Genomic DNA, 25316 nt, shown 5'->3' with positions numbered 1-25316 from the left:
ACCAAGAAATAGAAAAGATGAGAACTTTAGTACGACTACTTGTTCGCCGGAGAAGACGAGCCAATTGAGAACGACGGCGATGCATTTCCAGCTCAAACCCTAACCCTAAGAATCGAACGAACGAAGCCCTAGCGCTGTTCAGCCTCTTCTATTCTCCGCCATTGCCACCTCTCTTCTCCATCTTCTTCCTCTGCGATTTTACGTCCATAACCCTAATTTTCCGATTGCAATTGGTGAGAATCGGAAACGATTTAGCGATTTTTATTACTTTAATTTCTTGCAATTTATCTTTCTTTTTTTCTTTCAAGATAATCGGAGATTTGGGGGGAATGGAAATTCGTATGAACTGCGTTGAATCTAATGTGTTGAGTGTGTGATTGTTTTTGCACAGAGTGTGAATTCGATGGAAAACCTTCACAACAGCTCGAAAATGGCGAAATTGGACACAAGATTGCTCAGAGGGAACTTGGAGAATGTGGACGTCAACACGCCGTTGTTCAGGTACTTGTGCGCTCAGTCTCACTCTCCGTCACTTTCTCCGACGGATACCTTGAAGCAACGTCGCCGCCACCACTCACCGCTTTTGCGTCTGGAGAATCTGATGCAGAGGTCGCCGCTCTCGCCTCTGGAGAATCTGATGCAGAGGCCGCCACCTCTGACAGTTTACAGAACGCCGATAGGAGCGGTGGAGAGGGAGGAGGTTTTGGTGATGGACGGTGTTTTGGTCACCGGAGGAGGAGGGAGGAGTTCGAGGTCCGCATCATCTTCGGATTATTTGGGGAAGACTCCGTGCAAGACTGATCTTTACAGGTCCTGGGAGGATTCTCGAAGTTACACTTCCAAATACCAGGTCTCTCTCTCTCTCTTCTTGTTCATCGATTCTTTCTTAATATTTAATTGCTTATTTGCTAATGAGGAATGTTTAATGCCTGGATTATTGTTTTAGCAGCATTATGATTGTTTCCTTAGAAGATTGGTGTGAAATTATTACTTTTTTTTTGGTTGTTTTTTCTTTGTTTTCGAGTAAAAGATTTCTGTTTTTGGAATTGAAATTCGACAAATCTTGTATGCTCGTACTGTATCCATGCCACACCTCTTTCTTCTTCGCGTATTGATTTCGGTAGTTTCCTCAAACTCTCGCCTCCATTTTTGTGCGTGTACTTATTAACTGGCAGAATAAATCTAAGGCCTCATTCGGTCTCTAGGATTGGATTAGATTGAGAAACTCTAAATTCTTACAAAAGCGATATTCGCTTGATTAATATGTTAGGACTAAAGCAAAAATGTTGTTACTTGCTTCCTCGAAATAGGTAAACATACACGAAAAATATCGTCCAACATTAACAATGCTTTGAGATTTCAGATAATGCTATGGTTAATCAAAATGATGGTCCATGCATTAAGAACTTCCGTTGATGCTGAAAGATGTGTACAAAAAAAGAACTTAAATTTTACCATCTGTTATAAATATTGAAGTAGCAGATGGTTCCAAAGTGGAGGTTAAAGTCTGAGACTTGATCGAAGATTTGTAATTGTCAAACTTAGCCGGTTTACTGTTCCACATTGACTGTTTGGGTGAATTTAAACTCTAAAGTTTACGTCTTTCTCGTTGGATTATGCAAATGAACAAAGGTTCAGTTGGGGTTGAGTTGCAGTCTCGTTAAATGAGGAAGTACTGTAAGTTTTGCATTCTTGGTTCTGCCTTTATAGGCCATAGTCAATTCTAGTGTTCAAATGTTTTCCTTGTACTCATATGAATGTTGCAGTAAAATTATATTTCATTAAGTAGAGCTGTGTCGGTTGCTGTCGACATGACTACCTTTTTTCATCATACAGTCTTGGAATTAACTAATCGAGCAAGTTTTTCGATAGTGAAAGGAAGCTGGTATCTTTGGCAGAAAAATGAAAGCTGTTAATTTCTACTTGGTTTTGTCTTGATTTGTTGGCTGGTGCTTTATTTGAGATGTTGGTTTTTTGTACTTTTAGTTATTGTTACAAATTGGTTTGTGTTGCGGTACTTTTGGTGATTTGTGTGTTTTAATATGTTGGCTCCTGCTGCTTGTATGTTTTATGATAATGGCATTTGGTGTTTCAAGATGATTTGTGCAGAAATTTCTTTCCCGATGGTGAGTATGTGACCAGAATACAATTTGCTGCAGATTTGTATTGATAAATTACCATTTTTATCTTTCAGTATGCTCATGGAAAAGAAAAGCAGCGTCCAACTCGTTGCCCTGTCAAGAACAAACCTGAGGTGAACAGCTGTGCAGTGCATTTTTAGCTGTTGGCTATTGATATAGCTCACCTACTGAAAATGCCATTGTTTCTTGTGTGTTGGTTTGTCCAGGCACATATGTGCAAGTCATACACTGCCACAAGTTATCCATGCCCACCCAGCCCCAAGTCCCGATTTGTCCATTCCGTCATGCCATCTGCAGTTACAGAAGCAGCAGGAGCCAGAACACAAGCGGCCTCATCGACTACCCCCAAAAACACCATATCAATCCCTGCTACCCTCACCGTCAGCCTGGACTGGTCACCCCAAGATGATGGCATTGACGTTGTATTGCCGCATTCAACTGGAACACCTCCATCAAGGGAAGATATAGATTCCTACATCAGCGGCGTTCTTTGTGGTCCCACTAAAGGAAGGAGATTACGAGTGTTTGCTGAGATTTATGCAGTGCAGTGAACTGATTGGTACGGAGAAGCTTCCACTTAAGACCAAAGGTATAACAATGTACATTCTTCCGATTTCTTCCTCAAACAAACTCGGTTCCTTTCAGTCTCAACTTTTTTTCGACTCGCTGCTCATATTGCAGTACGGAACAGTATTAGATTGAGCACGAATTCTTGTCAACGAAATACTTGTTCACGGGGCATTATCGATGCTGTTACCACAGTACACTGTACAACATTGGATGATATATTAGCTATAAAAACTTCAAATTCCCAGTGTAATTACGCTTTGTGAAAACTAATTGGTTTTCTAGGCCATATTCGTTAACTGAGGTCTTCGGCCTGTATCTTCTTCGTGACTCTTGCCTTATTTTTTGGCACTGGTGGTAGGAAAATATTTCTGCTCATCGCGGTTTGAGATACGGTGACTGGTGAGCATTACTGTGACATTGATTGCCATTGGATGGAATTAAATTTGATATTTTATGCCGCAATAAATTAATTGACACTTATCTCATTGCACTTAATGTGGTCATGCTCATCACCATACTACGATGGCGAGTCAAATCTCTACCGTCTACTTGCCAATTTGATGAGGAATACCAAGTATAATATTGTGCAGTCCAACTAAATGGACTCCACAACTTTGGCTCAAATCACCAAAGTTAACCTTGTCTAGAAATTTGAACGACCGTCACTAAAATGATCATATTTTATTGTAGGAATATCAGATTGACATGATTCCAACGCCACTGAAAATAAGACTTCTTTAGCTTTCCAGCCATATATGGTGTTCGATCTGGTTCCTCTAGATGAATAAATGACAGCCCACTAGTAATCATAAACTCTCACATTTCAGAGTATCTAAATCGCCAGGTTTAGGCATCGTTTTGATATCTTGGGATCTTACTTTGAATGTACACCGACCATCTTTAAGATCTCAAAACTCCACTTTGATGCATTAATAGTATATTAGTACTTTCATATCAATTTTTTGTTATAATTATCATAAACTTAAAAAGTTTGTTAGAATTCTATATAAGCTCCAAATTTCCCCTTGAAAATCCTTTGTTTGCATTTAGTCCTACAAAATAAGAAAATTACAAATAAACTACTATTAATGGATGAAAAATATACATAATCGGTAATAAAAATACTAGTTCGAACACTATAATTTAATGATATAATTTCTTGAAGAAATATCAAAGAGACTTTTTTAAAATGAAACTCTCTATAAACTTTTCGACCTCTTATATTTTTTATACTTAATATTTTATAATATTAACACGAAAATTATGCTAAAAATATAAAACAAAAAGTAGTCGAGACTTGAGAGACAGAAACAAGACAAAAACAAAATCATTTCGAGTAGAAAGAGATAACGTTTGAAACGTCGACTCCGAGTTTCCATCTGAATAACCGTACGTACACTATCGACTGGCCTACGCCACTTCACTCTACCAGTAACAGAAGCAGCGGCGCAGCAATGTCGAGGGAGGAGGAGGAGCAGTGCCGTCTGTACGAAGCCTACAACGAACTCCACGGCCTTGCGCAGGCCTTCGACACTCCATTCGACGCGCCAGCGGTGCTTGTGGTGGGCCACCAGACCGACGGCAAGAGCGCCTTGGTGGAAGCACTCATGGGGTTCCAGTTTAACCACGTCGGCGGCGGCACCAAGACCCGCCGCCCCATCACCCTTCACATGAAGTACGATCCCCACGCCCACTCCCCCGTCTGCCGCCTCCTCCTCCCCTCGGATTCCAGTTCCGATTACGAAAAGCCTCTCTCGCTCCAAGAAATTCAAGCCTACATTGAAGCTGAGAACATGAGGTTGGAGAAGGAGCCTTGTCTTTTCTCCTCCAAGGAGATCATAATTCGAGTGGAGTACAAGAATTGCCCAAATCTTACCATTATCGACACTCCTGGACTAATCGCTCCTGCTCCTGGTCCAAAAAATCGAGCTTTACAGGTTTCCCATTGTCAATAATGTTTGAATTTCGAGTCGAAAACGTGATGGTTTCATTGGTGACCGTATTCCACATTTCGATAGTGTTGCATCGTAAATTTGTAATTGATGATGATGACAGGGCCAAGCTCGTGCTGTCGAAGCACTTGTACGAGCGAAAATGCAGCATAAAGAGTTTATAATTTTGTGTCTTGAAGATTGCAGTGACTGGAGTAATGCAACTACAAGAAGGGTTGTAATGCAGGTATTGCTTCTTTTGTTCTGTTTATGCGGTATGTTGTGTTGTGTTGTATTTTACTCTTTCCGGTCAAGCTTTACCTTGGTCATGTGTGCAGATTGATCCCGAGCTCTCAAGGACTGTGATTGTCTCAACAAAACTTGATACCAAAATACCCCAGTTTTCTCGTGCCTCGGATGTGGAAGTATTTCTCTCACCTCCCACTTGTATGCTCGATGGGTGTATCTTGGGAGACTCTCCCTTTTTCACTTCTGTGCCCTCTGGAAGAGTTGGTGTTGGCCAAGATTCGGTTTACAGATCTAATGACGAGTTCAAAAAGGTCTTCATGCTCACCCTCTATTCATTTTCGGAGAGTTAAAAAAAAAAGAGGAAGGGTTGTGATGTTCATTCGGCAACCTAATTGATGGTTGCCAATATTCCGCTGCAGATTATTGTTTTTATCATTTAATGATATAAGCTTTAAAGTAGATCAGTATTCTTTAGTAACTATATTTCATTGAGCGTGATAATTTAATCCACTGATCCTCAGAGCAACTTTTGAAGTCAGAGTTTGCTTCTTTATGGCTCTAAATGATGGCCGGTTTGCACCATTTTCTTCTACAGGCAATATCATTAAGAGAGATGGAAGATGTTGCAGGCTTGGAGGAGAGAATGGGCCGGTCACTGTCAATGCAAGAAAGAAATCGAATAGGTGTAAGCAAACTTAGGTCGTTTTTGGAAGAATTGCTACAGAAAAGGTTATTAATGCTTCGGTCCTTCCTATTCTGATAATAATAATGACAACTTGCTAAGTTCCATGGCTAAAAGTTTGGGAATCAAATTTTGCAAGGTATATGGATAATGTGCCACTAATCATTCCACTTCTTGAGAAGGAGTTCCGCAGCGCAACAAGAAAGATGAATGAAATAAATCAAGAACACAGGTCCACAGTTTTAACTTACAAAGCACATTCCTTTAGGGCAATATACAGACTGGATGAAATTTATGGCACTTTATTTGCTTAAACTTTGATCAGACCATTGACCAGGAAGGTTAAGCAAATTTTGTTTTCTCTGATATTATAAATGTTTTCTCATTGATTTCTTTTATATTGGTTGGTTATATTGCGTTATTTTTTTTATGCAGCACTTTGGATGAACTGAAACTAAAGGAGAAAGGAAGAATATTTCATGATCTGTTCTTGACAAAGGTTACTGTAGTTTAGACGTTGTCATTTTCGAGTAGTCATTTGTTATTGTTATTCATATCTTAGTATCTGAATCTTCTGTGGCTGGTGTATTGTACTTTATCTATGGGCAGTAGAATGGCCTCACGCAATAGTTCTAAAGGTTAGGACCACATTGAGATCTCCCTCTAAGGACATCGGGCAAAAGTAGATTAGGGTCTTCCTTTTATTTCCCTTCAAATTGTTGGGGCGGAAAAATTCATGCGACTATTCTTAATGCTCAGCTGTGTTTGGTTTGTGCTTACAATAGAAGTCTCATAATTTTATGAAACTTTTTATGTTATCGTTTATTTTTTTTCATTAGTTTGGCTGTTTTAGATTTTAGTTTTTCATTTGAAATTTTATGTTTTAAAAACTATTGTTTGGTTTTATGTGTGTTTTTACTGACAAAAGTTTGCTTTGTTCCTCAGTTATCATTGCTACTAAAAGGAACAGTTGTTGCACCTCCAGATAAATTTGGTAAATAATGTTAATCACAAACTATTTAAGCATATGGTTACTAAAGGTGAAACAGTACAGGATGAGAGGACTGGTGATGGGAATTTATTTCATATTGTGTTGCTGGAGTCTTTGCTATTTTACTTTCATTTACATACCGTTCCTTTCTCAAGGTGAAACGCTACAAGACGAGAGGACTAATGGAGGGGCATTTGTTAGCAGTGATGGCCTTCAGTTCCCTCACAAGCTTATACCGGTAAGTTATAGAATTCTCAGAGAGTAAATTTTCTTTTGCGTTTGCATGGCTTGTGGGAGAAACATTGCCACACTGAAATCTCTCTCTCTCTCTCTCTCTCTCTCCCTCTTTTGTGGCTTGTTTTGTTTTTCTTTCTAAATGTAGGAGTCAGCCTGGCTTCTTGCTGTCCTTTCCAATATGAACACCAAACCGTGTGATGCTACCTTTTCTGTCTCTCTCGTAAACATCTAGGTTAAGGTTTCTACTAGGCTGAAAACTGTAGACTTGTTTCTTGTCTTCTGGACCCAAACTGACTTGATTTTTATAGAGTTTCATACACATGCATGTAAGCACTGTTTACCCATTTGTGCAGAATGCAGGAATGCGTCTATATGGGGGTGCACAATACCATCGTGCCATGGCTGAGTTCCGTTTTGTAGTTGGAGGTATAAAATGCCCTCCAATTACGAGGGAAGAAATTGTAAATGCATGTGGAGTGGAAGATTTACATGATGGAACAAACTACTCAAGGTATCTATGATTTTATTATTTGTCATACTTGTGATTCTGATTTTTAAGCTGCAATATTTGTGGTCCAAATTTTTTCTTGAAGTTTTTGTTTTCCTTTCTATTACTAATCCCTTTTCCATTTCAAATTTACTTTTGATAAATCAGGACAGCTTGTGTAATAGCTGTTGCAAAGGCACGTGATACGTTTGAGCCTTTCCTTCATCAGGTGATGAATAATTTCTCTCAGTAATTTACTAATATCCCATTTTTCATTCCTTCCATATACACGAGGTTGTGTGTGCGATGTGCTGCTTCAAATTATATTTTTTTGTGGTGAATCAGACTACATATTATTTCGCAAGTAAATATCTTGTTATGACCATCATGTTCTTAGCCATCTATGGGAAAATTAATATTTCTACTCATGCAGTTAGGTTGTAGGCTCTTGCACATTCTGAAGAGATTACTTCCTATATCAGTCTATCTTCTTCAGGTATGGACTACACCGTTGTGTAGGTTAGCGGTTTCCAAATCTTGTGTGCATATAAACTCCTCAAGTTCTATGCAGTTAATTCTTGCAATATTCTATCTTGCTTTCTACAGAAAGATGGTGAGTATTTAAGTGGCCATGAGGTGTTTCTGAGGCGTGTTGCTTCTGCTTTCAATGACTTTGCAGAATCTACCGAAAGGGCTTGTCGTGAAAAGTAAGCCACTTTGTTACTTATATATATTACTATTTTAGTGAGTACCTGCTGTGTTTTTTTTTTAATTTTCATTTTCGATACATAAAAACAAACATGTCATAACTAAATCAAAGGAATAAAAATTTATCAGTTTACAACCATAGACAGAAGATTTTATGTCAATCTTCTAGTTTGCGTCAATAGTTATGGGGGGATCTATTGAAGCGCTGACTTCTCTAAATTTGTGTTAGCCACCACATGATCAATGTGTGCTAAAAGAATTAAATGTCTCAAATTATAGTTGCAAGGCATCCAACATGGTAGATTAACCGGTTAAATCAGCTACTAACATACAAGGAACAAATATTACGTTACCTAAATCTTTTTATAGCAAATTCTAACTGTTCATCCAAACCATCTTTTAGAGGTCTCCATCTAGTCATTAAAACAGTATGTTACACCAAATTTCCTGTTCTTTAGAATCACAAATGATAAAACGTATAAAATTTTCGGTAATATGTTTTACTGATTCATCAAAATTTATTCGGGAAATGTAGGGCCTTTTGAGAGGTTTCCAAATGGAATGCCACTCATTGATCCAAGAAATGCATACTGCCTCTCAAGAAAAACCTTTAGTCACTATGGAGCTAGGGAAATTTTAAGAGGAAAAAGTGCCCAAAAACAAACATCTGGACTCCCATTAAAATCTACCAAAAACCAGCTTCACCTAAAGATCTAATCTCAGTTCATGAAGGAAATGTCTTGCATTCATCCAACCTGCACGAGGAAGCCAAGAAACAAATGTGGAAATTTAGGAGGAATACCCCAAGTACTGGTCTGCGTGGATGCATGGATGCAATGAACCACACCTAACCTAGATCGATTCCCTAGATGCTGCATTTGCTAAATTACATAAATTACAACTAGGTTGGAACTGATGAGCTAGAATTTGTACATGGCTAATGCTATCCGCTAAGGTTATTTTCAGTCAATCTTTCAAACTGGACCCATAAAAACATTGTTCAGGTAATTAAATATGATATTCTTTCATTAAATGCAGCAGTAAAACATTAATGTGCAGTTTATCGATTGATTATACTTCAAGTGAAATTAAGAATTGATGCAATCCCCAAGAATGTGTATGTCTTGTATATCCCGCTTTTCTTCACCTGAACCATTTTCTGTTAAATATGTTTTTGGTGCAGATGCATGGAGGATTTAGTAAGCACCACCCGTTATGTGACCTGGTCTCTTCACAACAAGGTAATTATAGTTGACGATGAAGGCATTCTTACATGTCTTATGCTGTAATTTCAAATTGGTGTATTTACGAAATTTTGAATGAGTTTGATTGTGCAGTGATGAAATAGATTTAGAAGGAAGATAAAGCAGTGAAAACAGTTAACGAAGGCTCTTTTCTAGTTGAACTACCTGGAAACGAGGAGATAACTTCTTTCTCATGTTCTGGCTGAGAAAAAGATTAAAAAAAAAAAAAAAAGAAGATTACTGTTGTAGACCTACTTGGATAAATAGATTAACATCTGAAATACTAAAAGTCCGTTAGGGGATTTAAAAAAAATTGTCTTCTATGCCATATAAACGCGAAGTATGATCTCAACCCCCTAAAATAACTTATCAGAAGGAAAAGGACATAATATTCCAATTAACATGCTGTTAGTATAGCTAATAACCCACATACGAATGCTTTATGTATATATATTTTTTTATATTGTGGAACCTGAAAAGGGAGCATTCAAACCTTATTATTTCTACAGGATTCATTATATTGCATGATTTTCCCTATCAAATCTACTTGCTCTAATAATTTGATGTCATTTGATGCCTGATTAGTAGAATCGAGCTGGGTTACGTCAATTTTTAGACTCTTTCACTGGAACAGAACATGCCACGACAGGTGGTAGTGGTGCATCTGCTGGTCTTTCTCAAGATTCATCCTTTGGGTCAGTCACCAGTGAGAAGGATACAAAGTCACGGGGAGATGTGAAGCTCAGTCATGTGGCATCTGGCACTGATTTGACATCTTCTATTCATTCAACAGAAACAAGGCTGGCTGATCTTTTAGATAGTACACTTTGGAATAGGAGGCTTGCTCCTTCATCTGAAAGGATCGTTTATGCTTTGGTGCAGCAGATATTTCATGGCATAAAGGAGTATTTCTTAGCCTCTGCAGAGTTGAAGGTTTGTAATATAAACTGCTTCTTTCCAAATGTAACTGAGTAAGTGGAAGTGGTAACTAGCATGCTATTTGGTCGATGTTTCAGGCGAAGTGAATAATGACTTGTTTCGTTAGTTTTAAATCAGACACACACACACACATATAAACACTATCAACCCTCTAATGGGACTTTTTGTTTTGTATAATAACTTGTGCCTTTGTTTTGCAGTTCAACTGCTTTCTTCTGATGCCTGTTGTAGATAAGTTGCCTGCACTGCTTAGAGAAGACTTAAAATCTGCTTTTGAGGATGACTTGGATAATATTTTTGATATCACCAATCTGAGACGCTCATTAGGCCAGCGAAAGCGAGATGCAGAAATTGAGATTAAAAGGGTATTTCAATTATGCCTTGTGTTTCTATTTCACTTATAACCTCTCAAATTTCTCTCTTTCTTACCCACTTCACGCATGCATGCACACATTTGCCTGACATACTGTTGAATTTGCAGATCAAGAGGCTCAATGATAAGTTCAGATCACTACATAAGCAGCTTAGTTCGAATCAAGCGATTACTGCCTTTTCCTGACTACCATTGATATCGGAGGTCAACTTCGTTGGATAAGTTCTTTTCTTTTTGATAGTTTGCTTATGATAATGACATGTGTGGTGGCTTAGAGAAGTTTATTGGAACAATCTTACATGTGTTTATCTGGACAAGAGGATTCTATTTCATTGCGTGGACCATGTTTTGTAAACTATAATTTCTCGTTTACACTTGAGTCATGCTTTCGTTGCTATCTAGGATGGATTGATGTCGACTTGTGTCATCTTCAATTCACATCAGTTGTTTGTTAGTTTAAGTTGACAGCTATAGTTTTTTCGATTTTTTTTTTTTTTTTTTTTTCCGGAAGTTCATTGATATTGACATCGATTTTTTTTTCTTTTCTAATTGGAGACATCGAAATTTTACCTTGTCATTGCATTTGAATTTTGTACTTGAACAGGCTTCAGGATTTTGAATTGGCAATGGCATCATCATACGTTTTTCTACTATAGGAGAAGGATTTTAATTTCCTATTTCTTATTAGATTTTAGAGTAAATTGTAGCAATGATCCCTTAACTTTAATCAAATTGGAGGAATGGTTCCTCAACTAAAAATCTATTATCATTGGTCCTTCAACTTATCAAAATGTGTAGCTATGATCTTTTTTGTCAAAATGAGTTATGTTGGAAGGAGCATTGCTACAATTGGAGTCCCTCTATTTATCAAAGTGTGCAGCTATGGTCATTTTCGTCAACTTCGTTAGAATTTTGTCAAAATGAGTTATGTTGGAATGACCATTGCTATAATTGGGTCAAAGTTGAGGGACTATTGCTCCAATTGGGTTAAAGTTGAGGGATCATTTTTTCAGTTGGATTAAAATTGAGGAACCAATGGTAATAGATTTTTAGTTAAGGGACCATAGCTGCACGTTTTGATGAGTTGAGGGATCAATAGTAATCAATTTTTAGTTGAGGGACTATTGTTTCAATTGAGTTGAAGTTAAAGGACTATTGCTACAATTTACTCTAGATTTTAAGATTTGCTCCCTTGGTTTTTTCAATATTAAATTTTTATAAACTCACTTCTTGTAACTATGTAGGAAATAAAAAATAGGGTAATTTTAGGAAGACCAAATTTTTAAAACCAAATTTGCAAACCAAATGATATGTTGTTGATGATTGAATGATTACTTAAGCATTAATTAACGTGCTTATTTTTTAAAGAAAACTAATGAAAAAGGCTTGAAAACTTTAAGTTTTAATTAAAATGACAAAAATGTGTTGTAAGTGAATAGTACAAAAAATGACTTTTTAAAGTAAAAATGTCATTTTTCGTTAAAGTGAACAATATCATTTTTTGTTAAAGTGAATAGTACCAGGAGTGTTTCGTTCAAAACTCTTTTTTTTTATTTTTTTTATTGGTAATACATTGTTTGGTTTGCAAAATTTGGTTTAAAAGTTTGGCCTCCCTAACATTACGCTAAAAATTAAATCTTGACAAGATGTGGCTCTTTGGTTATGTAGCCGTTTTGGTCACATACTACAAGGCAAGTGGTTAAGTCATGGCGTTTCCAACGGGAATAAGATGATCTCAAAACTGCACCACCCTATTAGAAGCTGGCATCCAAATATCCTCAATAATAAATCTGAGCTTCCAAATTACTACACATCTTCTAAGAACAACTTCAATCACCATTTCAAGTATGTTTAGACATAATATTTTTCGATGAGTTAGTTTTAGTGCATTTGAAAAATTACTAGTTCGAGTCTATTCTAGATGTGTGTGTGTGAGAGAGAGAGAGAGAGAGAGAGAGAGAGAGAGAGAGAGAGAGGAGAACATGTATAAAATAAAAGGAGGAAGAATCCATTAGGGTTAGCCCAATGATGAAGGCGGATAGAGTTATACGTGAAAGTAAGTTAGAGATAAAGAGCTGAAAACCATCATTCTTAACAAAAAAAAAAAAATCTGTAAAATTACTAATTCGAGTCTACTCTAGATGTGAGAGAGAGAGAGAGAGAGAGAGAGAGGAAGAGAGTATAAAATAAAAGGAGGAAGAACCCATTAGGGTTAGCCCAACGATGAAGGCGGATAGAGTTATACGTGAAAGTAAGTTAAAGATAAAGAGTTGAAAACCATCATTTTTAACGGAAAAAAAAAAAAAAAAGCTACATGATAGAAATTAAAGAGAATGTATAAGATAAACTTGAAAAATAAAAACTCCCAAAGTAAAGAAAAAGTTTTGCGTTGACTCTGAAGACTCTGATTTGTGAATTTAGGGTTGGGGACATTGATGACTAGTGTTCTTTAAGAGAAGCAAGGGAAAGCAAAAGCCACGAGTTAGTTAAAACACTTTTTAATAATTATTAATGATAATTATTGGTATTTCGGCACACTCCAAAAGGAAGATGGCCCATCGAATTCGAACCTCAAATTGGTCCACGACCAAACCCACATTCGTGTGTGCCACGTGGACGAGGTGCATGATATCAGCATGAAGTGGGATGATGAAGACCCACAATATATTTTCCAAATTTTCTGATTTTATCAAATTCCAAATATACAACATGATTGAATATATAAACAAATAAAAATATTAGACTTTGCTCCTTATTTGTGAGGATGATTTTTTTTCAATGACAGTGTGACATTATTTTACTGTATAAACGTTATAATCAGAATTATTTATTCTCTTCAACCATCTAAAGACCATTTCAAGAAAATTCGTTCAATTCAGATATCTCTGATTCTTCTATGTGTCCAACAAATCGGCGTAACGTACAAGTAACATCTTTATACTGAAACGTAAATTTATTTTGATTCTTATAAATGATTAAAATTTTTCTAATCAAATAATTTTTCCTAAAAAATGAATGGTTTCAATTATAATATTTATTTGATACAATGATATTACATTGTCATTGAAAGAAGAATGACTCCTACATAAGTTAGTGTCCAAAAGAAGTGTATATGGCACATCCACTTACTCTTACAATCAAGTATTTTTGGTTTTTTCATTTTATTTTTTGTGGGGGGTGTTGCACGCAGACATGTCCCTCCAAACCCCCAATCCATTCGTTGGCCGCCGCCTTGCATATCATCAATCAAAGCACCTTTATCATCAATCAAACCATCAACTCAACTCTCATTTCTGATGAAAACCCACCTTCTTTTTCACGTCACGTCACTCGCTCACTCGCTCACTTCTCTTTTATATTTATTTTTTTATCTTTTTTCTCTCTTCATCTCGATCTATTATTGCTTTCTTTATGGCTAGCTATAAGTATCACCTTCAGCTAAGACTTCGTTTACAAGAATTATATATCCATAGCTTAGATACTGTATCACATAACTTCGTCGTCTTCTTCTTCTTCTCTCTTCTTCTTGTTATTGTTTGATATTTGATCCTAATGGGAGATAACCAGTTTAAGCTCCCTCCTGGTTTTCGATTTGACCCGACGGACGAAGAACTTGTAGTCCATTTCCTTCAACGTAAGGCAACTCTCTTACCTTTCCATCCCGATGTCATTCCCGATCTCCATCTCTACCCATATGATCCGTGGGAACTAAATGGTATGCTTGTTTTTTGTACCATGCATAGTAATGAATAGTTGAATATATATAGGTGACAATGAATAGTTGATATACATACAACTAGCACACATTACATGACTCTCTTGCCAAACTTGTATACATACGTTGCTACGCAAGTATCCGATTGATTCACGTACATATTCAGACTAGCAATATAATTAGTGAATATTGTCAAATTTTCTGGTAAGAGAACAATTTTTGTACATTAATTAACGAGTTTTTTCACTGTATATATGCACATATAGGTAAGGCTTTGAGCGAGGGCAAGCAGTGGTATTTCTACAGCAGGAGGGCACAGAATCGGGTCACAAGTAATGGGTACTGGAAAACATTAGGCATTGAAGAACCTATCTTTTCAAGCTCATCTTCTAATTCTACTAGCAAAGTTGGGATGAAAAGATATTTGACGTTTTATGTTGGAGAAGCTCCAAATTCAGGCATCAAAACTAATTGGATAATGCATGAGTATCGTCTATCTTCGTCAGCCTCAGATTGTGCTTCTTCTTCCACCATCACCACCACCCCCAGATCTTCCAAAAGAAGAGGGCAACCCAAAACAGTTAGTAATGCATGCGTGGCAACTCACGTACTATATTACGTCAAGAAGCAAAATAATTATATCATTTTGCGTACATATGAAAAAAAAAATTGTATTTTCGGTTATTCTTATTTCTATATATATTTTTCTTTTTAGGAATACAGTGGATATGTTCTATGTCGAGTCTACGAGCGTGATGAAGAGGAGGATGATGATGATGATGGGACAGAGCTTTCATGCTTGGACGAAGTGTTCTTATCTTTGGACGATCTTGATGAAATAAGTTTGCCAAATTAATCATAATTAGAGTAATTAAGAGAACTCATCAAGAGAGAAACTAGCTAGAGAAGAGAGAGGGACCTAACTAGTGCTCCATTATTACTGATGAGCTTTATCCAATTGTATAATTTCATTACTTCAAGTTGTAGCTAGATTAACGTTGTAAACAATCTCCATAAGTTACACTCCGAGTGGGTAGACTTATATGTCGCATTGCAAACTGAAGCAAAAAAATTGTACGGAAGTTTCGAGTTTCGCCCCCTCACTATTCAACACATTGAATTTACCTTCATACATTCCTAAACAATGCTAATTAAACACACAACAACTATTCTAAATATCCCCGCCTAACGCCGCTTAGGCGCTAGGCCTCAGTTCGCCGCCCAACTAGGGCCTAATATTTTTTTAAAACTTTGCACACAACAAATTTCATATCTAACATATTGTTAATAGAAATGGACCATATTATTGATTGTAGAACTCAAAGATATTAGAAAGTATGTCAACAATGAAATCGATCTGTTTTACTATTTTTCCAACACTGGCAGTCATATAGAGGGGAGTAAGCAATCCTACACGTTTTACAGATTTTGATCTATTCTCTTAAAGTAACCACATATTCTTCTCGATGAGAAGTGGCATGCAGCCGCTTAAGCATTATTTGACCATGAATATGTGCGAATCCCACAATGAAGACCACATTCACTCATGGTCAGAAAATTTTAAGGCAAATACAGAACAGATACATATGTTTTGTGTCTTTAGATATGAATCTCACAGTGAAAGCCTCATGTAGCAGTGTTTGTCTTTGTTTTGTGTCTGGACGAACTCAACCTTGTTTACTCAAGGCAAATACATAATAGATACATTTGTTTGTAACCAAAATTTGGCGTAATAAGTTGTTGTGTAATATTAAGTTATTTTACAATAGTCCACGACTACTGAGTAGTTTGGAAAATGAACGGTAGAGATTAACTTTAAAAAAATTAAACTATAAAAATTGTTTAAAAGATCGGACTACTTAGTAGCTAGGCTGAACTTTTGAAGACAAACCTGATATAACGAATATCAAGAGGAGTTGACTTGTGCTTAATTTCACGCTGCATCGAGATTTTTGGGTAGTCTTGGTCCTCGATCGATCGTCCTTTAGTGGGACTTGGAATGCTCACTTGTAGAAATTATTGTGAGGAGGAGAGACGTGAGGGAGGGAAGTGGAGCCCAGGGAGCACTGTAATGTAATGTGTAAGTTTGCAGCTAAAGGGCCATTGAGCATACCTCAAAACTTTCCTCTATCTTTTTCTGCTTTATAGCATTTGGGTAATATTTTGCACAATCCCAAGCAACAATTGAGTTTTCGGGTGGCTGCTTAGGGGAGCATGACACATGCATGATGCAAATATTCCATGCTTAGGAGTGATGCACACTTAGTTGGTAAATAATTTCGATCTCATATTATTAGGACATACAAAATTGATACACTAATTGATGTATTCTTTAATAAAAGTGAGGTTCACATATAATAGTATGATCTACTTGTATTAAAAATTATTAGCAAACGTATTAATTTTGTGTGTCAAATTAACCAGGTATCAACTGTAAGTAAAGATTTCAAGGAAATTAAATATACTCGTAAACTAAATTGATTAACATATATTAGTACAAATGAATTTTCTAGTAATATATATGTATATGATAATGAAAAAGTTAGATTGAAAAGGCTTTTTCTCTTTTACATTCATATCCTAAAATATTCTTGATCATAGGATTATCGTCAATAAGAATCGACAATCTTCGAAAATCAGTACATATTATGCCTTCATATTTTAGAGAATGATTAGTCTTGAGTTAAATTGGTGTAAATTAGCTAAGATAAGTATGTTATTTGTAATGGAGGATGATTCTCTCCCTTTCCCTTCCCTCCTACTTGAACAGTTATGGTTATGCCATGTTAACATCTTATATTGATTTTTTTATAGAGCCAATAAGACAAAAAGTAATGTGTGAGATGAGAGGATGGAAGGGGATGGGAATAGGAGGGGGAGAGAATCCTACTCCATTTTTAATAAAGTAAGTCTAGTAAACTCTATTAGACAAAATTTTCTTATATTCATGTTTTACTTGTCGAATAAGAAACTCAAAAGTTGTAATAATATAGTTCTTAGACTTGTTGACACACCCCGACCGAGATCAGGGCATGCTGGCCGTCACGTGGAAGTGACGTAACCATGTACACAGTGCGGAAGCTAATAAAATAATAATAAAAGTACGAATAAATAAAAACCATCTTTACACAAAGTAAGAACATACATGTACAAGCGTAAGTGTGAAAAACAAAGTTCAGAGCTCGAAGACCTAATGCAGTCCGAGAGAAATAACACTACAAAAACACACCCAAAGATGGTCCTACACTGGTGATAATCTGTCAGATATGCCGGGGAAATCCTCTGGGGAGCCACCAAAAGTGCCAGCCAACTAGAACCTGGAGGGGGGCAAAACAAAAAGTGTGAGTGGGCAAAAACAAAGCTTTTCCAAAAACCATTTCATAAACAAGGTTCTAACCCCTCGCCGTAAAACCTGTATACCTCCCAGAAAAATAGAATATACATATATATATATATAAGTCATGCTCAGAAATATGCCATGCCAAATGCCTCGAATAAATGCAAGTGCTCAGGAAAATGTCAAAATCAATGCCATGAATCTGTCAGCCGGAGTCACCTAACGTGACCTGTACGGCTGAATCTAGAGCTCAAATCTCCATCTCACTAACTGTACCTGCACACGAGTCGGAACCACCTAAAGTGGTCTGTACGACAGGACTGTGCACCTAACTTGGATCCAAGATGAGCGTGTGGTGCGGGAGGTGAACATCACGTGAAGGACTGTGCCCAACTCTGGGCGGGAGCACTAACACCGGGGGTGCAGGTTATGAGCTCTCTATGCATCTCAAATCACTACTGAACATGAATATAACCATAACTTACCTGGCACTTACCTGTGTGTTCGCAGCACCAACATACATATATATATATGCTACTAATAATGCATAAACAAACGGCAAACATAATGCATGGCATATAAATGTATAAACGTTTCCAATCACTTTCTGGGAAAAACGTAAGTATATAGGTATCTACGGAAAACCAAAAGCCCACTCACTGGTATGTAGAAGGGTCGTAACCCCTTTGCCTCGAGTGACCGCTCTCGTCCTCGGGATAGGTCTCACCTATATGCGAAACAACTATAAAAATGTTAATTTTAAAACACATAACCAACATTACGAAATAACTTCTCATACATTGCTCAAATGGGGTGTATGAATACACCAACGTGATCTACTCAACCTTAGGAACAACCCCATATTTTTAGAAAAATTTTCCATCGCCGCACGCGCCCCCACACGCCGGCCAAGGCACGGCCACACGCGTCGCCCACGCGCAGGCACGTGCCTGGCACACTGACGGCGTCAGGAATATTCTGTTAACTTTAACAGATTCCGTTAATGCCGTTAAGAATATTCCGTCCAAACTGACAGAATATTCCGTCATCTTCTCCGGCGAAGCTTCGGCGCCGTCGCCGGCGCTGGATAACCGGGAAAACTTTAAAACCTTGTATCTCACTCGTTTTTCAACCAAATTTCACAAAATTGGTACCAAAATGAAGCTTACAACAAGAGGAACAAATCCATACCACTTTCAAGCACTAAAACCCACATAATCTCGCCGGGAAAACACCACCAACTCCAGCCAAGCTTGAAACTCACGATCCTGACGTCCAAAACCTTCAAACGAACCACCCTAAGCCTCCTAAGGATCTCACCAAGCTTCTTAAAATCTTGAAATTCCCAAAAACACAAGAAGTAACGTGTGCATGAACAGTGACCAAATCGGGGTATCCCGAGTTCGACGTGAAAACGAAGGTATCCTTACCTGAAATGGGTATGGTTGAACTCCCAAGGACCTCACGAGCATGAATATGTAATTTGTTTCCTCGATCTGTGAAGGTTTGGATGGTTTTGGTTGTGTCCGTACATGTGGGGATAGAAATGGGAGAGAGAGAGAGAGAGAGAGAAAGGGACAGGGTACGGGATAGGGAAAGGGGTGAAGGGATGTGGGAAGGTGTGTGTGGTCCAGAACCAGCCAAACAAAACCCAAAACAACCACACAACGAAACCAACATGCTAGGGGCAAAATCGTCATTTCACCCCTACGGTTAGAAAATCCGGAACGGACTGTCACACTTGTGGCATCTTATTTGTCTTATGAATACATCATAATTGTACACTGATTAACTTGAGTTTTGGAAGGAAACAAAAAATGAACAAAGTAATTGAGGATGTAACTTGGGATCAAGAGATTTAATATCACATGAATTAATAATAAGTTAATCAATTAAGCGAGAAAAAGATTGGGGTTGGGGGGGGGGGGGAGTTTTGTATAGGAATGAAAATTTTTAATTAAAGGAGAGGAACAGAGATACAAAATAAAAGATAGTCATTTCATAAGCACCGACATTTTTACCAGTTTTGCTACAAAAAACAATAATTATTATGTCTTAAAACTGCAATTGTGAGATTTTTCTTTGAAGATAAATTCTTTTAACAACACTCTATACATACAAAATGGTGAATTAACCATGGAGTACTCAACCAAAAGCACACAAATTTAACAACACTCTATACATACAAAATAATGAATTAACTATGGAGTACTCAACCAAAAGCACACAAACTGAAGTTAAATCTAACAAATACAAGCAAAAGCTTACAAAATAAAGAAAATGCAAGAAAGGTCCGGGCCTATCAGGTCCTCATGTGGCTTCACCACTGTATGTTAGTGCAAAATTGGCAATTCTTGACAAAATGCCTAAGTCTGTAATAGCTTAGATTTGTTATATATTTTCAATTGTAATTGTTTAAGTCTAAGGATGTCTCTCACACTTTCAATCACAAGGATGTTACATAAACAAGATACTTATTCAGGTACGTTTGCACGCACGCATCCAACTACATTCATTAGTTATCCCATGTTACTGTATTTGGGATCATAAGACTCTTACCCATCATGTGTTTTATCTCTTTAAGATGAGTTATCCTTTCTACATTTATTAAAACACATCTTTTGTTGGTGGGATTTATCTGATTGCATGCTTTCAAAATAAACTTATTGTTTATCTGGATGTTGAAAAGGTTTTGCCATTCGGTGATTTTTGTCTATAAATTAGAAGCCAGGTCTTTGGAGAAAGGGTGCATGTGGTTTTTTTTTTGTTTTTTTTACAAAAGAATCAAAAAGTAGCAGCTTTGTATTTTGAGCAAGAAAAATAATTTTTATACTACTGCTATCTTATGTTTTCGACAACATGTGTTTTTAAGAGAAAATATTATTTTTCATGCTGCTTTCATTTGAGTTTTTAATTGAATGTCAATTATGAAAATGTGCCTTGTGATTTTCATAATTGATTGTTTTTCAACAAACACTTCATCATATATACATTATGCATGATTGAGTTAGTATCTTGCAAAGTTTGAGGGAAAGGTGATTGACAACCGCATTAGTATCGTGCCACTTCAACTCGAAGGCTGAAGAAAAATCAAGTAGCAAAGCCCGAAGACAAAGCTGCCAGCTAGTATGGGTGTCGAGTTGATGAGTTTTTGTAAGTCTTTATGTATTAGTGCTTCCTGGCTTGGTAGCCCGAGGATTTTCCCAGTGATGGGTTTTGCCTTGTTAAATCCTACATCATATGCGCACTCTTTATATTTATGCTGAATATTTGTGCAGAATTTAGTTTGCATAACTAGTTAATTTAAATGATAATTTGAATTAGTTTTAAGTTGGAACCTATCTACACCTCTAAGCTAAATTAGTACTCATCCTAGGACTGTCACTGCATTCGAACACAGTTGAGAGAGCTTATACCAAGTTTATCAAGCTCCTTCACAAGTTGAAAGAAGGCATCAAAGGAGCTTTGAACTAGATTCCGCGAATTTTTCCCATTTAGTAGGGCTTTAACTTGTTAAATAAATAATCATGTACTCCTCGTAAGATTGAAATTGGTCTAAAGATATTAACTAATTTCTCAACAGTTTCGTCTCTCGTCGTAGTTTGTGTTCATCCACGTTTTAAGTTGAAAATTTCCGGACATAGTAGATCAATTCGAAAAAGGAAAATTTTGCCAAAGACCCCCCGATCCCCATCATACTGTTGGTGTATGATTGAATAAATAGATCTACTCAATATTTATGTTTATCAGTACTTCTTCTAAAAGGCAAGAAACTCTTATCCACTAAAACCTTCGAGTTTGACAATTTCAGTCCCTAGTTGACAAAACTCAACCAGCAACAATCAACCGTTGAATCTGTTTAATTGGGTAGGGTATGGTCCTATAGGTCGGAATGAGATCCCCTCTAAATTTTAGTGTTCGAAGCCTGCGAATCGAGATATTCGGACCGTTCAAAAAAAAGAAAGAGATCTGGGCCATTTAAATTTTTGAGTTTTTGTAAAGTGGACCAATGAGATAAGCTAATAGCGGTTGTATGATTGAAATTGAATGGTCTAGATCTCTCGGTTCGCAGCTCCAGACACAGATCTAAAGTAGATCTCAATCTCTGTCCTCAAACTTTCAAGCAATTTTTCTTTTAGGTAGCTGATCACCGTTGGATCTCTCGGCCCCTATCGTTTTTGTTACTGAGATTTTTTTTTTTTTTTTCCCAGGGATTTTTTGAATGTAAATCGAGAATATTTGTGGAAATTGAGAGAAAAATAGGAGAAGAAAATTTGGAAGATCCAGCTGCTTTTTCAACACCACCTTTGACGCACCAATCATTTCTTGGTCCCAAGACCGTTTAAATGGTAAAATTGCCATGACAGGCTAAGAATGTCCTTTGACCCCCCAACAAAAGACAGGTAAATAAAAATTATGTTTATAAACTCAAGCAGTAGTAACAATAAACTGGCAATCATCATGTGACACGTGGCTCTTTCACTGCCATTGAATTTCCACATTTTGATGCTACAATATCGCACAAGAATGCATGGTTACATTGAAGGGCGTAAAAACTTAGGTTTTGAGCAATAAGGGAGGAAATAGGGACCGAGAAAGGAGAAGAACAAAGAAAACAAAAAACAAACAACAAAAGAGGAGAAGAGAGGGCAATCTTCTCTTCTTTTCTTAATTTTTATCAAATAATCTTGCTTTTCCTCGATCTTTTTAATACTGCAAATAAGGTTCTTTTGATTTGTGATACCTGCTGCTAGGTGTGTATACATAGGAAAAATATATAGAATATTCATGGCTTCAAGCAAATTTAGAAGAGCTTTGGGGGCCGTGAAGGACCAAACCAGCATAGGCCTTGCCAAAGTTGGTAGCAGCGCCTCTTTGGCGGACCTAGACATAGCCATTGTGAAAGCAACAAGACATGAAGAATACCCGACCGAGGAGAAATACATACGAGAAATTCTCAGCTTAACATGCTACTCACGCGAATTCATCAGCGCTTGCATCAACACCATCTCCCGGCGCCTAAACAAGACCAAAAACTGGATCGTCGCCCTCAAGACCCTCATGTTAGTCCAACGGCTGCTGTCCGAAGGCGACCCTGCTTACGAACAAGAAATATTTTTCTCCACAAGGCGCGGCACTCGCTTTCTCAACATGTCTGATTTTCGCGACACCTCACGCTCCAATTCGTGGGACTATTCTGCGTTTGTGCGGACGTATGCATTGTATCTGGACGAACGGCTTGAGTTCCGAATGCAAAGCCGGCGCGGGAAACGTAGTGCATTCGGGTTTGATGAAGATGAATTCGAAGATCCTCAGGAGGCGGCCAATAATTTTACCAACCAGCAATCATGTCCGAAAGCGACGCCGGTGCATGAAATGAAAGCCGACAAGTTGTTTTCTAGGATGCAGCATTTGCAGCAGCTCCTTGAGCGCTTTTTAGCATGTCGCCCAACAGGTTCGATCAATTTTATTTTTCCTCACCCAACTCTAACATACGTGCATGCAAATATTTCATCCCTGCATGCATGGCCACGTATGATATATTCAATTCTTTCATTCTATTGTATAATTTCTACAAGAAAATCATCGCCACATTATATGATCGACTTATTAAATACATGCACGATTAGAAGACAGAGGAAAGCTTATTTTGGTATCATGTTTTATAAACTACATTATATTTGGTATTATTGATATATGATCATCTTTTGTTGATCCTTTATTGAATACACTGTAGATTGTCATTCGATACCCGCCAATCACTCTCTATTCTAGAATTATGTCTTTTGTACTTTTGTTTTCTTTTTCTTCTTTTTTCACAGAGAATTACACATTCCTTGTAGAAAAATTAATATATTAATTAAGCATTTCTAACATTTTTGTTTTTGTTATGTGCATGAATTTTAATCACAGGCGTAGCAAAGAACAATAGAATTGTAATAATGGCCTTATACCCGATAGTCAAAGAGAGTTTCCAGGTATATTATGACATAACAGAAATAATGGGCATCTTAATCGACCGCTTCATGGAGCTGGAGATCCCCGACTGTGCCAAGGTGTACGAGATCTTCTGTCGCATCGGAAAGCAATTCGATGAGCTGGACATGCTCTATGGGTGGTGCAAACAAATCGGGATTTCACGCTCCTCAGAGTACCCAGAGGTTGAGAGGATTACACCCAAGAAGCTGGAGGTGATGGACGAGTACATACGCGACAAGTCGGCTTTGGCACAAGGCAAGAGATCGGTAAAGGAACTACTAGACCAGCAGAAGATTGATGAGGCAAACAAAGATGAAGAATCAAATCATGGCGAAGACGAAGAAGAAGACATGAATGCAATGAAGGCCCTGCCACCGCCCGAGGGTTTCGTTGAGGAAAACAATAACAAAGAGATAGAACCAGTAAAGGAAGAGGAAATTAAGAAACCACAACAAGAAGAAGGCGATCTGTTGAACTTGGGAGAAGACGCTGTGTCGAGCAACGAACACGCTGACAAATTGGCATTGGCTTTGTTCAACGGCGCCACTGAACAAGCACCAGCAGGTCCACCGGCATGGGAAGCGTTTGCTAACGAAGCTGATTGGGAAACCGCGTTAGTCCAGTCGGCAAGCCACTTGTCAAATCAAAAGGCGTCCCTCGGGGGAGGTTTTGACTTGTTGTTGCTGGACGGATTGTACCAGCAAGCGGAGGTATCAGCCACGATGGCAGGCCCAGGGTACGGAGTGAGTGGGAGTGCAAGCAGTGTTGCATTAGGGTCTGCAGGACGGCCTGCAATGCTAGCATTGCCTGCACCACCACCATCATCATCATCGTCATCGTTAGATCATCCAAGCAAGTCAAGTGTACACGTGGACCCGTTTGCTGCATCGTTAGTAGTGCCGCCGCCATCATACGTGCAAATGTCAGACCTGGAGAGGAAGCAGAAGCTGTTGATGGACGAGCAGTTGATGTGGCATCAGTATGCAAGGGATGGGATGCAAGGACAGATTGGATTGACAAAACTACAACATAACCCTCATCATAACATAAACATGGGAGGTTACACACACACCTACTAATCATCACTTAATTAACACTTAATTATAAGCAGACTTATGCAGTTTCAGTTGTTAAAGATCATTAATTAGGGGTTGCATGCATGTGTATTAATTTGAACATTTTGTTTAATTTTTTCCTTTTTAATTGTATAGGTGAGGTTCGTTTAGTAGCATTTATCTGGTACATATAAACACACATTTTCACTTAATCGATGTATCCTCAATGTATGAAACGTTTATATTTACAGATATGCATGTAGCTAACCCCCTCGGCAACCATTGTCTTGAATCACACTAGAATCATTGTTGTTGCCTGGGACCTAAAACTATCAACAATCACTGTTGTTGCTTGGGACCCAAGAATTCCCACATTGTTTCTTCATGGGAAATTTGGAAAAATAACCATAATATGGACCCCATATAGAATTATAACCACCCTTTAAAGATAATTATAACCAAAGTTTGATATGAAAGTACTAATATACCCCTAATGGGTGAAAAGTTATAAACTTCCTCATGTTCTTAACTGTGAAAAAACTAGAACATCCAATAACTCTTTGCACTAACTCGTCCCTTCCCCAAAAGCTGGTTACCAACAAAAGATCAATGAACACCTTAAATGCTAATAACTGGAGTTGGATCTCAACCGATGAGCTATTGTTAACTGTAACCTTA

The 25316-nt window shown here is 37.7% G+C and overlaps 3 protein-coding genes and 1 non-coding gene across 5 annotated transcripts; all 4 read left to right on the top strand.

Annotated features, from left to right (window-relative positions):
* Positions 1–3007, top strand: LOC137718632 (uncharacterized). Its single transcript, XR_015965007.1, has 4 exons — positions 1–233; positions 392–850; positions 2195–2254; positions 2348–3007. It is a non-coding gene; the product is annotated as an uncharacterized LOC137718632 (transcript).
* A 933-nt stretch (positions 3008–3940) lies between these two features.
* LOC137717846 (dynamin-like protein ARC5) lies at positions 3941–11012 on the top strand. Its single transcript, XM_068457333.2, has 16 exons — positions 3941–4648; positions 4767–4889; positions 4981–5202; positions 5487–5620; positions 5713–5805; positions 6009–6072; positions 6519–6567; positions 6720–6802; positions 7155–7312; positions 7457–7517; positions 7722–7784; positions 7895–7995; positions 9180–9237; positions 9829–10173; positions 10380–10544; positions 10661–11012. The coding sequence occupies exons 1-16, from the start codon at positions 4166–4168 to the stop codon at positions 10736–10738; spliced, it is 2280 nt and encodes a 759-aa protein (XP_068313434.2). The 5' UTR covers positions 3941–4165; the 3' UTR covers positions 10739–11012.
* Positions 11013–13990: 2978 nt separating this feature from the next.
* LOC137716763 (NAC domain-containing protein 104-like) lies at positions 13991–15366 on the top strand. 2 transcript variants are annotated; one of them, XM_088699060.1, is made up of 3 exons: positions 13991–14267; positions 14534–14874; positions 14983–15366. In XM_088699060.1, the coding sequence occupies exons 1-3, from the start codon at positions 14105–14107 to the stop codon at positions 15121–15123; spliced, it is 645 nt and encodes a 214-aa protein (XP_088555186.1). In that variant the 5' UTR covers positions 13991–14104; the 3' UTR covers positions 15124–15366. The 2 variants fall into 2 exon arrangements, with proteins under 2 accessions (XP_088555186.1, XP_068312246.2); XM_068456145.2 differs by having other exon boundaries at positions 13994–14267; positions 14534–14847.
* A 6804-nt stretch (positions 15367–22170) lies between these two features.
* On the top strand, positions 22171–24920 carry LOC137718705 (putative clathrin assembly protein At1g03050). The gene is made up of 2 exons (XM_068458250.2): positions 22171–23059; positions 23518–24920. Exons 1-2 carry the CDS (start codon positions 22393–22395, stop codon positions 24660–24662), a joined length of 1812 nt encoding a protein of 603 aa, XP_068314351.2. The 5' UTR covers positions 22171–22392; the 3' UTR covers positions 24663–24920.
* Positions 24921–25316: the final 396 nt, after the last annotated feature.

The sequence above is a fragment of the Pyrus communis genome, chromosome 8 (assembly GCF_041283825.1).
Source record: "Pyrus communis isolate YQ-2024b chromosome 8, ASM4128382v1, whole genome shotgun sequence".
Taxonomy (NCBI): Eukaryota; Viridiplantae; Streptophyta; class Magnoliopsida; order Rosales; family Rosaceae; genus Pyrus; species Pyrus communis.
This window is presented reverse-complemented; position numbering and strand designations above follow the sequence as displayed.